Genomic DNA, 12435 nt, shown 5'->3' with positions numbered 1-12435 from the left:
TAACCCTGCTTATTTGCTCATAATCTCCCACCATCACTCACATTTCCCAGGTAGACCACCGTTCTCCGGACAGGGTCCTAGAGCGTTCTCTGCTCTAAACGGATCGGCCTGAGCTCAGCAGCCGATTACCTAGCCCTGGGCAAGCGGGGCAGACGCTACACCGAGCGCAAAAACAGCCCTCTGGCGCTGCCGTTCGAAAACAAACCTTGATGCCCGGCCTAACAGAAAGGGATCATCCTTTCTTTGTTTTTTCCCACCTCGGGCCGGCGGTCATTTGTTCGCGTCACGTCCCACTTAAAAAAAAAAAAAAAAAAAAAAAAAAAAAAAAAAAAAAAAACTCATCCCCTTGTCAGGTGCTTTCGTCTTTGATCTCGCGCTTCCTCGTTAAAATTCTGCCGGTTTACAGTCGGACTCGTGTGTCAGGCTGTTCGGCACGGGGTGAAAGATCATGCAGGCATTTTCGTGAAATGTCTGAAAAGTTAGCGGTGTTAAATGACGTGAACAACGAGCATATATATATATATGCTCGTTGTTCACGTCATTTCTGAACGGAGTGCCAGATTGTACCAAACTGTCTCTGTCTTTTGTGTAATGAGGAATTCGAACCTGTGTTGGTTCACATTAACTCAGAGTGTCTCTCAGAAGATTCCAAGCAGGTGACCTGGATTTCAAAGTCTTGTGGAGTGTGGTGAGGCTTCAGGCCCTGTATCAAAGCCTGATCAAAGGAGAAGAGAGAAAAATATTCAATAATTACTAGCCTTACATTTCTCTCCTCCCATCCCTCCTTTCCTCTTAAATGAGGTGTCACTTAGAATAAGTCACTGCTGATTTTTCAAGAATTCCCCTCAAAAGGCCGTGACCTCAGCCGTCTCCACGGAAACCCCTTTTCGGGCGCCGTCCAGCCACGGCTCTGCTCGGACCTCCTTAATCAGACAGCGCCTCCGGCTCCAGCTCCGCCTCCCATAACGATATGCAAAGCTCTCCGCATAAATTAGCATACGCTTACGCCCCCCCCGGCCGTTCATTCAAAGCGTCGGGCTCCGGCCCGCTCCGCTGCGTGTGATCGGTTGCTCAGCCGCGCGGGAGGACGGTGGTCCGTCACCTCACGGCCGCCTCTCCCTCTCCATCTCCAGAAGTCTCCGTGTCCTTCGAGAGCGGCACGTCGGTGACGTACACCTTCCAGGAGCCGTTCTCGGTGATGCGCAACAAGAGCAGGCAGTCGTCGGCCATCTACGCGCAGAGCAGCAAGTCGCGGGAGATCGTGGCGTTCCGGTTCCTCACCACGAAGGCCCCCGCCATGCTGATGACAGTCACCACCTACCACCAGCAGTACATGACCCTCATCCTGACGCATAACGGTACCTTTATCTCATCTCATAGTAGATCTTTTACATATCGATATTTTTTTCAGGTTGTTTTTTTTTTTTTTTTACAGTTTCGTGTTAGTCATATAGGTGGAACGTGGCTAGACACTCACAAATGTTATTTACATTTCAAACGACGTTTATGTCTGCTTGAATTCTTTCAGAGCTGTTTACTTTACAACTGTTTCTCTGACTAATCCTTGCTCGAGGTTATGGCAAGCGATCTAGTACCCATGATGGCTCCTAGACTGGATATAATGCAGTCGAAAATAAAGTTTTAAGTTGCGGAGCATGAGGTCTCACTGCCCAGGGCTGGGACCGTGGAGAATGGCAGGCTTACGTCCCACAAGCCGACGTGTCCTGGAAGTGCAGGGTGATTAAAGCGCAGGGGAAGAGAGATGTGTGTGAGCGGCAAACCCAGACACTCCGCCAAGGGAGCAATTATTTTCATCAGGGGCTGTGTCCGAGTCACATTTCTGTCCGAGCCGAAGGGACCTCGATGGTGTCTCGTTCATGTCTCAATTGTGTCTCGTAGGGAGTCTGCAGATTTGGTATAAACTTGACAGGGAGAAGCAGCCGGACGTATTCACGGCCACGCAGCACAGCCTGGCTAACGGACAGCTCCACAGAATACAGCTCCACAGAGAGGGCAGGGACATGTATGTGCAGGTAAGACTCATCCATCCATCCATCCATCCATCCATCCATCCATCTGTCCTTCTACCCATCCATCCATCCATCCATTCTCTCCTCCCACCCGCGCTATCCTCCGCTCATACATCCATCCCGCCGGTCCGTCCTTCCATTCGTCTACCCACCCATCTACCCATCCATCCACGCGTCCATCTAACCACCCATTCACGCATTTGTTTATCCACGTGCCCATTCATCCCTCTATCCGTCTGGCACGTGTCCCCGTCACAAGCAGACGTGCGCCGGCACACGGACGCGTGCACTAGTCTCGGCTACGTCGCAGAGCGGCTGAGCTCTGCGCAAAACCCAACCAATATTAAAGATTATACAGCACAAAAAGACGAGCCATTATTCTCCGTGATATATTCACGTCCTTAAAAAGACATGAAGTGTGACAAATACGATGTTGTCCCCCTTCCGGGAGATTTAAGAGCCTTCTCCCTCTCTGACCGCGTTTCCTGCTTTTGATGAGTGTGCCGAGCGCAGGCCCCTGGGGCTCGGCGCGCTTTGTTAGCGAGATTTAAACCCCACCGCCTGCGGGCGGGTGGTCGGCTTGGAGCTGCGGATCAGCGCCGCGTTCCCGGCGCTACCTGACGCTCTCCTGCAGAATGCCACCGGCTAGCGGAGCAGGCGGCGACCCCAGACGTGATGACACCGCTTAAGGAACGTTTCCGCCGGCATCTCAGAGTGATCGGTCGGGTGCGCAGGCTGCGTTATCTTCTAAGCTTGTTCGGCGGACCAAGGATGCCACACTCTGAAACTGCAGGCCAGAATAGCTACCACGTTACCTTTCGCTGTACTACAATATTGCTTTAACGATAAATTATCTTTCTCTCTCGCTCTTTCTCTGTCTTGTCAGGTTGATAAGGACGTCAACCAGAAATACAAGCTCTCCACAGACAGGGAGTTATACATGATAAGGTCTTTGACATTGGGAAGAGTCACAGGTAGGAAAGCTGATTAATTGGAGTGGGCAGATGAGGTTTTTTATCGTGTGACCCTGCGTGACCCCATCGCTGTGTCCAACTTTTTTTTAAACTGGATCTACATTTAAATGGTCCAAATACTTCTTGTTTCAACTGGGACCACTTTAAAACCTGTTTGTAATGATTATGGGATTATGATGTGGGAACCTATAATAACTGTTTAAGAAAAATTAAGCTCAGACTGAGAGCACCCTGGGGCTTCATTTTAAAGGTTGTAATTGCTCTTGGCGCAGTTTACGGTTTTACTGTGTTTAAGTCCGTTAAGAGCAGCTCTATTCAGAGCCGAGATTTTAATTTTTCTTTTTACAGTTTACAGGGTTCACTTTGTTACTTTCTCAGGGCCGTGCAATAATATTAACACCTTAATAAATTGTCAGTCATAATTTATAAGATGAATTTGGGGCACCACCCTGATTGACAGGGAAAATGAATAATCATTAATTTAGTAATGATTATTAATTATTGTAACATTGCTGCTGGCCCGAGTGCCTCAGGGCGTGAGGCAGGACGCACAGACTCCCTTGGCAGTGTGAAACATTTAATGACATTAAACATGCAGAACAAGGGTGGCACTCACATATAACACAGAGGGAAAACATGACTGTGCACTTAACGTTAAACATAGAACACCGATTACACAAAACAACGTTACGGCTATACTAATCAGGATTGACACAGACGTAGCGACAATGACCAACAAAGGGAACACACATGGACAGGGGTTTAAATAGACACAAGACATTAACATTAAACCCTGCATGTGTGTGCAGTCCCGGGGGCGGGGTTGGTTACAACATACACACAGTACATGTGGATCCCCCTGCACGCTGCAGGCCGTACCACGTGACTTACTGGGGAGGAGCAGTCCGTGACAGTTATGTGTAACGCGTGTGACCCGAGTACCGAAGGGTATGGAGCAGGACGCACAGACTTCCTCAACAAGGACGGACATTTAATTGAAAGATATAAACACAACGGCAGTCACACGTATTACAAATAAGGAACATGAAATGGTTAACAAACAGACACGATAATCAGGAATACATGTAATAATGACAGCGTTAACATTTAACATTAATACGCTACACCAACAATGACCAACGATACTGCACACACTAACAAGGGTTTAAATATACAGACAAGACGAGGTGCAGGTGTGTGCAGGTGTGTGTAGGCGTGGCCACAAACATATCCTCCCAAGTCACGTGGTGGGCCAAACCCTGTGACTCGCGGGAGGTGAGCGTTCCGTGACATTATGACCAGGCATAAGTTTGACAACGTGATTATTTCTCGTCTACCAAAAATTAGAATACCACTGTTGAATCGCAAGCGTTATAACTAAGGGTAGGTTTCTTGAATAAAGAACAGAACATGCGTAAGACCATTGAGTACAATGTTAATAATGACCAGGGGTACTGAGTTCACTAAAATCACTATAGTAACACAAACATCATAACGTAACCAAAATGAACCCAAATGACATTCGTGATGGACCAAACATGCCGAATTAAATAAGGAGGTTAAGGAAAGGGCAGAGGAACATAAGGTAGATAAAAAAAGAACAGACCTGTTGTTTAAGTAATGCGAGAGCGCACTAATTAGGACGGCATAGGCTGCAGAGCAGATGGGAAAAAGGAGTTAACTGGTCCAATTTTAAGGTATAAACACTACAATTAACTGCTGATACAAACTGGCCACAGGAAATGCCAGTACCTCCCAATCTGAGAGGCGCCAAGAGGGTTCACTTTCTGCAGCGTTGCTGGTTCGGCCCTGCGCGAAGAATATAGACCAGTAACACTAAAGCAATCAGGCTTTCCTGATCCGTGGAATTGGATTTCCAGAGATGGCCTGGACTTTTCCGGCAGGCCTTCCAGAAGCAGGAGTCTCGGTACCGGTGTTTACACAGGCCACCCTCCCTCACCTTCGACGTCGGCTCTAGAAGGCCGAACGATGAAACCTCAGTCTCTGTAAAGAAAACAGGGAGGATTTGGTTGATCGCAAGCGTACGCTGCGAAAGCACAAATTCTGATGGACACAAACACAAAATAAGGAACTAAACATAACAAAGAAGTGAAATAAAGTAACAAGAAACTTATGTTTTCACCGCTTAGCGAGAGGCCGTCGGCTTAGTTTCAAAAGGAAAGCTTAAGTCTTGGTTTCTTCTTGCTGCAGTTCTAATAACTTACTAGTGGTCCCCCCTCCCTCCATGTTTCCCACGCTGCACTCGCTAGGAGGGGGGGGGGTCAACGTTTATCAGGTATATGCTGAGGAAATTCCATGCCTTGATTCATGTATATTCAATAGCATTTGTTTTAACAATAGGGAAAAATAATTCCTTGGAAGGTTCACCACAAATCGATTCAACAAAAGAAAATATTCCTTTTCGTACAGTTTCGTACCTCAGAATGAAGTTTACAAACAAAAGTATCAAACCCTAGGATGGGTGAAGGGATGAGATAGATATTTAATAATAGTTATTTTAATATTTAATATTTTTTTGAATTTACAAATTATGGATTTAATATATTTTGTCTAATTGGTTCATATAAGATTTCTAGTAAACACAGGAGTGGTCCATAAATTGTTTACACTGCACATGAGGTAAGCAACATAAAAGTGAATTGATTATGCAAATTGATAATGAACAAGTAATGAAGAGAATAATGAATCAGTGGACAATTATTAAGTATTAGAAGCAAAAATCACAATTTGACGATTATATTAAGATAGTTGTACATTCCTGGCTGATTACCATTTGGCATCATAGTCGGTTAAAGTTATTACTTTGTGAAGCTGTGGGAAAATAAATATATATAACTGTGACCATATCTTTGTGTGATGAGAAAAGCTGGTTGTTCTGGTATGTTTCTGAGCCTGAATGGAATTTATGGTCACAGTTCCTCGGAGCATAACCAGGCTGGTAAGAGGTTCCTGCGTTCCAATCTGTGGGTTTATGATACCCTGGAAGTGGGGGAAGGGTCAGAGAGCAAGGTCAGCGTGATAAGCCGTCATCTGGGCAGATTTTGGCTTTGTGGCTAGGTATCATGCGCCAGAGGGGTCCTGGTTCCTGTCCGTTGGCTGGGGGCAATAGAAATTCCACCCTGACCAGACCAAAGTTTCATCAGAGGAATAAATTGTAGATTATCTTCACTACAGCCATAACAAGCCATAATTACATGGAAGCTGAATGCAAACAGTACCACAGTTTGGGAGGGTGTTGTTTTTATAAGACTGTCTGTTTAAACTGTTTGTTTTTTAAAAGATGCGCAGATCTGTAGTCATTTGTTGTTCTTTTATTTACAGGCCGAGCAGGTGTGGATGAGGAGGTACTACAGGCAGGATCGAGAGGTTTCGTTGGCTGCCTGTCATCAGTCCAGTTCAATCACCTGGCCCCGCTGAAGGCCGCCATACTGAATCGAGGCAGCTCATTGGTCAGCGTGCTTGGCAACCTGGTGGAGTCCAACTGCGGAGAGCTGGCCGACAAATCCTCCTCGCGCTCGCTGTCGGGTGGGAGCCATTTCCCAGTGACTCAAACGTGTGCGGCGGGGTCATTGGCGGCCTCGGTTGCTGCGTGAAGAGCTCAGCAGTTGATTGGTTTAGGGGCCTGGTTGCCATGTTGCTGCAGCTTTAAAACTCAAAACCCTCTCAGGATTGCTCCGATGGAAGGAGATACACCACTGGTCACTTATAGACAAGTTTGTCTTGTGGCTGAGGTCCAGGGACCTTTGACCTTTGTTTCACCCTGTTGGCTGTATTCTGGCACTCAGTCCCCACCCAAACCTTCACATCTAAAAAAAAAAAATATATATATATATATATATATATATATATATATATATATATATATATATACACACACACACACACACACACACACACACACACACACACACATCTCCCTTAGGAACTTAAAGCAAACAGCCAGTGCAGCTGGATTTTAAAAAACGAACCCTTTACTTTTCTGCCTGTTTTAATGACTTCGATATGGCTATAAGGGAATGAGTGAGTTAGCCACCCGCTAATTCCTCATATTCCACTTTGTTTTCCTGTCCTCAGACAGCACGGGTGAGAAGGAGCGGGGGCAGGAGCGCCTGAAGAACGCGGAGCGCAGCGACTCGGCGGTGATCGGAGGTGGGAGTCACCACTTCTACCTGCTTCCCCCCCCATCACCCCCCCCCATCACCTTCCTTCCCATCACCCTCCATGTCCCCGAGTTCCTCGGAGAAGTAAACACGAAGGACGCGGACAGAGACGTAATTGCTCAGCTGGACGGAGCCGTGGCGCGGTTCAGTCCCAGGGCTAATGAGTTAGCCCGTCGAGCGCTAAGACGGCACGCGCGGAGTTCTCCTTACCGAGTGGCGAGTCTGTCAGACGTCACGTCATACTCGGCGTGACGTCCTGAACGGGACGCCGCACGTGATAAAAAGACGCTGCAAATGAAGTCTCCGTTTCTCGTTCTCCTGGTCTCTCCCTTTCTCCCTCCGTCTCACGCTCCCTCTCGTGCACTGTCTCCGTTTCTCTCTCTTATTCTCCTGCTCTGTCTCTGTTTGTCTCATTCGTGTTCTTTCTCCTCAATTTTCTTTTTTCTTTTTCTTTCTCACATTTGCTCGTACTCTCTCTCTCTCTTCCTCTCTCTCTCTCTCTCTCTCTCTTCCTCTCTCTCTCTCTCTCTCTCTCTCTCTCTCTCTCTCTCTCTCTTCCTCTCTCTCTCTCTCTTCCTCTCTCTCTCTCTCTCTCTCTCTCTCTCTCTCTCTCTCTCTCTCTCTTTTCCTCTCTCTCTCTCTCTCTCTCTCTCTCTCTCTCTCTCTCTCTCTCTCTCTCTCTCTTCCTCTCTCTCTCTCTCTTCCTCTCTCTCTCTTTTCCTCTCTCTCTCTCTCTCTCTCTCTCTCTCTCTCGCTCTCTCTCTCTCTCTCTCTTCCTCTCTCTCTCTTTTCCTCTCTCTCTCTCTCTCTCTCTCTCTCTCTCTCTCTCTCTCCTCTCTCTCTCTTTTCCTCTCTCTCTCTCTCTCTCTCGCTCTCTCTCTCTCTCTCTCTCTCTCTCTCTCTCTCTCTCTCTCTCTCTCTCTCTCCTCTCTCTCTCTTTTCCTCTCTCTCTCTCTCTCTCTCTCTCTCTTCCTCTCTCTCTCTTTTCTCTCTCTCTCTCTCTCTCTCTCTCTCTCTCTCTCTCTCTCTCTCTCTCTCTCTCCCTGCAGGTTTGATCGCCGCCCTGCTTCTTGTCTTGCTCTGCGTGGCGGCAGCCATGACCCGGGTCCTGCACCGCTGCCGGCGCGAGCGCACCCCGGCCCCGTCTGCCGCGAGAGAGAAGGACCCGCCCACCCGGCCCGAGCTCCTCTACCGCGCTGACCTCGGCCCGCGCGCCGCCATCAGGGACAGCAGGAAGGAGTACTTCATATGACCCTCGACCTTCGGCCCCCCCGTAACCCCCCGCGCTGAGTGACCCGGCACTGGCCCCGCGTTCAGGGAGGAGGGCGGGAGGCTGGCCACGCCCGCAGGACCCGGGCCATGGCCCCTGACCCCTCCCCCCTGCGTACAGGCTGCAGCGAGCCTGTTCGAGCTGCATTTCATGACCTCTGTAGGTAGCAGGTAGCAGGCAGGGCCAGTTGCAATGGGATGCGACCGAGGCGCTAAACTCAGGGGGCGTGGCAAAGTACAAAGCCCCTTTATCGATGTCAAGAGACCAACGGAGACCAGGCTGATCTCATTACTGCTCGGGCAGCGCCATGCAAGTGTCACTGACTCTCAAACAGCAGCCGGCCCGGCGGAGGCCCGCTGAACGCTTCTGATCTTCTGTTCGCCGCCAGGGTTCACGGACAGTACAGAGGGGTTGGATGGCTGGTTACACAACACTGAGTTGTGGACTGAGATCTGTAGATGGGTGGGGGCCGTGGGTGGGGGCTTGTGTGTAATCAGGTGAAATTGGTCCAGAAGGATTTATCAGAAAGAGTTGAAAAAAAAAAAAAACATACAAAAAACACATACATACTAATGTGTGCATTAATACATATCATGTGTCTAGACTGAGAGCTTTGGTAGAATGCTCACTAGCCCCCACTGGTGAATATTCAACTCTGAAATAGGTCACACACACACACACACACACACACACACACACACACACACACACACATACACACACATCTCCATTCTTTGTGCCCCGTCAGTTCTTACTGCATAGTGAAACACTGGCTGAATACTGAATTAACCAGGAGAGTCCCACCACACACACACACACACACACACACACACACACGGACGGACGCGTGCGTAGAGGGGCTCTCGCCCTGGACGTGGCCCCACCCAGCATCCTTGCTACTGTTTCTTCCCACTGTGTCTACAGCTCCACCTGGACCTCTCAAGGGAGGTTCATTAAAAGCGCTGCTCCTCCAGACTACCCCGTGCCCCGGTTCCTCACTTCTGATAACAACAGCAGACACGAGAAGCAGTCGGATCGCTGTTTAACACCCATGACCTTTCAGTTGTGGCCCGTATAGAAGTAACCGTCGCTGATATGCCATCTTTTCAATGGCGGCTAAATTATCCAGTAAACAATTAACATGACACTTGGGGATAAGGGAAACTTCCCATCCTAAAAGCGGACTGGTCGAGATGCTGAAACATTGCGTTTGCGTAAAAAGATGCTTGGACCAGCGTTCATTTGGAAGTCCAGTCTCATCTGGACTTGCCGAGTGAAACGACGGCCCGGTTTCTTTGTGTGCCGCGGCGGCACCATTTCCGAGAGCGCTTCCCGTTGCTTAGCATTTGTCTCCGGAGAGGACAATACGTTTTTGTTTGAAATCGTGTTAGGCTATTTAAAGCGCTCGCGTAGCCTGCACAGGCACAGACAATCACGGAGCAGAAGCCGATGTAAGGCTCGTCTTTACAGGAACGCGTTTGTTTCTCTACCTAAGACTTTATACCGTGCATTCAGAAGCAGGTGAAACGTGTACCTGAAACATAAATACACCCCTGCCCTAAAGGACGCGTTAAAAACAGAAAAACTGATGTAATCCGACCACACCTGAGACCACCAGATGTATAACATATTTTGCTCAATCAGTTAGCAACAGCCCCAGAGGTGTGGAAGACTTCCAGGTCACCTCACTGATGTATACGTACCTCCTGCTCTGAGTACATGGCTAATACAGCACTTAACTGGGATGTTTCCATTCCACGGATGGCGACCCGGGGGGCTCGTGTGTCCGAGCGGCGAGCAGACGTACTGACGGCGAGCTGACGTACCGACGGCGCGTGACGGTAGCAGGGGCCCAAACATCCAGATGATGCGTGTCCTGACCTAGAACACCGCCCCCCCCCCTCCAGACACGCACACGCCAGCCCTGCGCAACCCTTAAAAAGGGACCCGGACCACCGCCACGCAGTTTTGTTCCAGTTCCTTCCTTCTTCCCTCCGGCTGCGGCTCCGAGCGGTCAGGATCCTGCCTAAATCTCCCCCTAAAGTGGAGCTCATGGCGAGGTTCCTTTTCAGCCACTTCAACCCTCAGAAACGGCGCCTTTTTTTCTTTTTTGTGCTGCGTTTTTGTTTTGTTGTTTTGCGCTGTTCAGAAGCCGCTGGGTTTTTGTCAGTGGAGCCTCTCGACAGAAAATAAAAAGTCTGTGACTCGGGACCTCTGGAACGGAACCGCGTGGATCGGATGGATCGCGTGGATGTTCTCTTCCAGAAGGTTCCTGATCTGTTTCCCTGCAGGTGGGGATGGATCTTGGGCATGGCTGTCAACATGACCGCCTCAGGCCAGTGTGAGAAGCCGTTTGGAGTGACGACTCTCGATGCTGCCTAGGACCGCACAGACAGCCATGACCTTTTTCTAATTGGCGACAGTAACGGGCGTGGGTACCTCACCGCTCGGACAGCACGGAATAAAAGCGGTGGCTCCAGAGTTTCGGCGGCCACGTACGGTCGGCACGCCGCCCGCTCGCGTTCAGACATGTCTGGGCAAGAGACAGGCCGGAATGTCAGAGCCGTACATGCTCAGGAGCCGTGATGATGGCAGTGCAGAGCTGACACGCCAGCTGACGAGGGATACAGCTGAGCGGCGCGTCCGCCTCCACACGCATAAGCGTTTTTTTGTTGTTGTTTTTTTTACTGGCCCGCAAAGGCCAATCAGTTTCTCTGATACAGCTAACATCCAGAACAGAAACGCAAGTTTCATAAGTATCGCCGAGGTTTTGGAAAACCTTCATAAAACAGATATGAGCTTGTGATGTCTTGTACGATAGAGCTATAGAAAAAACTGCACTGGCTCTCAGCGAACAAAGTATCTGTGTACGTGACGACATAAGCATCCTGAGATTACGCTTCATCAGAAATTCAGACTCCGTGTGCTTGTAAGTGTCTAGTTAGTGGCTGGGGCCTCTATCCAGAGTCTTTGTGTGGATGAGCTTTTTCCGGACTTTTACTAAATCGGTCTTGATGGCCGTCGGTCTTGAAACGCATGCTGGAACTCATGGGGACAGACAACGCACATGACACAATTTCTGACTATCTGCACTTTCCGAGATCTCGTGGGCCGTTAATGTCAGCTATGTCATGGGGCTCCACGCAGCTTTTCTTTTATTTTTAATCTCAGCAAAAATCTGACAATGACGAAAAAACTAAAAAGTTGCCTGAACTTATTTTTAAAGTGCAGTTACCTCTTTTAAACATGGTTCAAACCTCACACACTCTTGTCGACCTGTAAAATGTATTTAAAAAATATCTGTTTATTTCAGGCTTGTTTTTTATGGCGAGAGATGTACAGCAGTATTGTAAACAAATGTATATTTATTGACAGTAAAGAGATGTTTTTACAGCTTTATGTGCCGAGTTGTTGTGCGTCTTCTTTTTGTGACTTGATAAAATGGTGGATTAAAGAATTGCTACATTCACCATCTGTCCCTACATTGAAGGACTTGGCAAAGACCAAGGTACAAGTAATATTAATAATAATAGTAATACAGATACGTTAAGTAACATTACAAATGGAAGTGATATGCTAACATTTAAAAAAGGTTTTAAAAGAGTTACAAAAGAATTGGTTCCATCTTTCGGCAGCATAACAACTAAAAGTTGCATCTCCATGTTTGGTTCTCGGTCTAGATGCTACTAGCTGACCGGGTGCCCTCTTTCTGAGAGGACTGCTGGATTTGTACTCTTCAAGTAGATCAGTGATGTATTGTTGGTCCTTGGGCCATTCAGTGAGTTATATACAATTAGACGTAATTTAAGATCTATTCTGTAGTGAAGTGACGGCTATTGTAAGGATCCAAGAATTGGAGTAATGTGGTCAGTTCTTTTTTGTTCTGGTAAGAATTTTCTCAGATGTACTTTGAATAAACTGGAATGATTTAATTGTAGACACCAGCATACCGACTATTGTAGTATTACGATCTGCTGGGG

The 12435-nt window shown here is 48.2% G+C and overlaps 1 protein-coding gene across 3 annotated transcripts in view; it reads left to right on the top strand.

Annotated features, from left to right (window-relative positions):
- The window catches only part of cntnap5b (contactin associated protein family member 5b), a 65135-nt gene extending 53281 nt beyond the window's left edge, over window positions 1–11854 (top strand). For all 3 annotated transcript variants that reach the window (XM_081706187.1, XM_081706186.1, XM_081706185.1), the window contains 6 exons: window positions 1134–1358; window positions 1900–2033; window positions 2917–3004; window positions 6347–6550; window positions 7100–7174; window positions 8235–11854. In XM_081706187.1, the coding sequence (XP_081562313.1) occupies window positions 1134–1358; window positions 1900–2033; window positions 2917–3004; window positions 6347–6550; window positions 7100–7174; window positions 8235–8437 (929 nt within the window). In that variant the 3' untranslated portion in view covers window positions 8438–11854. The remainder of the gene's footprint in view (window positions 1–1133; window positions 1359–1899; window positions 2034–2916; window positions 3005–6346; window positions 6551–7099; window positions 7175–8234) is intronic.
- Window positions 11855–12435: the final 581 nt, after the last annotated feature.

Source organism: Electrophorus electricus, chromosome 23 (assembly GCF_041902795.1).
Source record: "Electrophorus electricus isolate QZ-2024a chromosome 23, ASM4190279v1, whole genome shotgun sequence".
Lineage (NCBI taxonomy): Eukaryota > Metazoa > Chordata > Actinopteri > Gymnotiformes > Gymnotidae > Electrophorus > Electrophorus electricus.
This window is presented reverse-complemented; position numbering and strand designations above follow the sequence as displayed.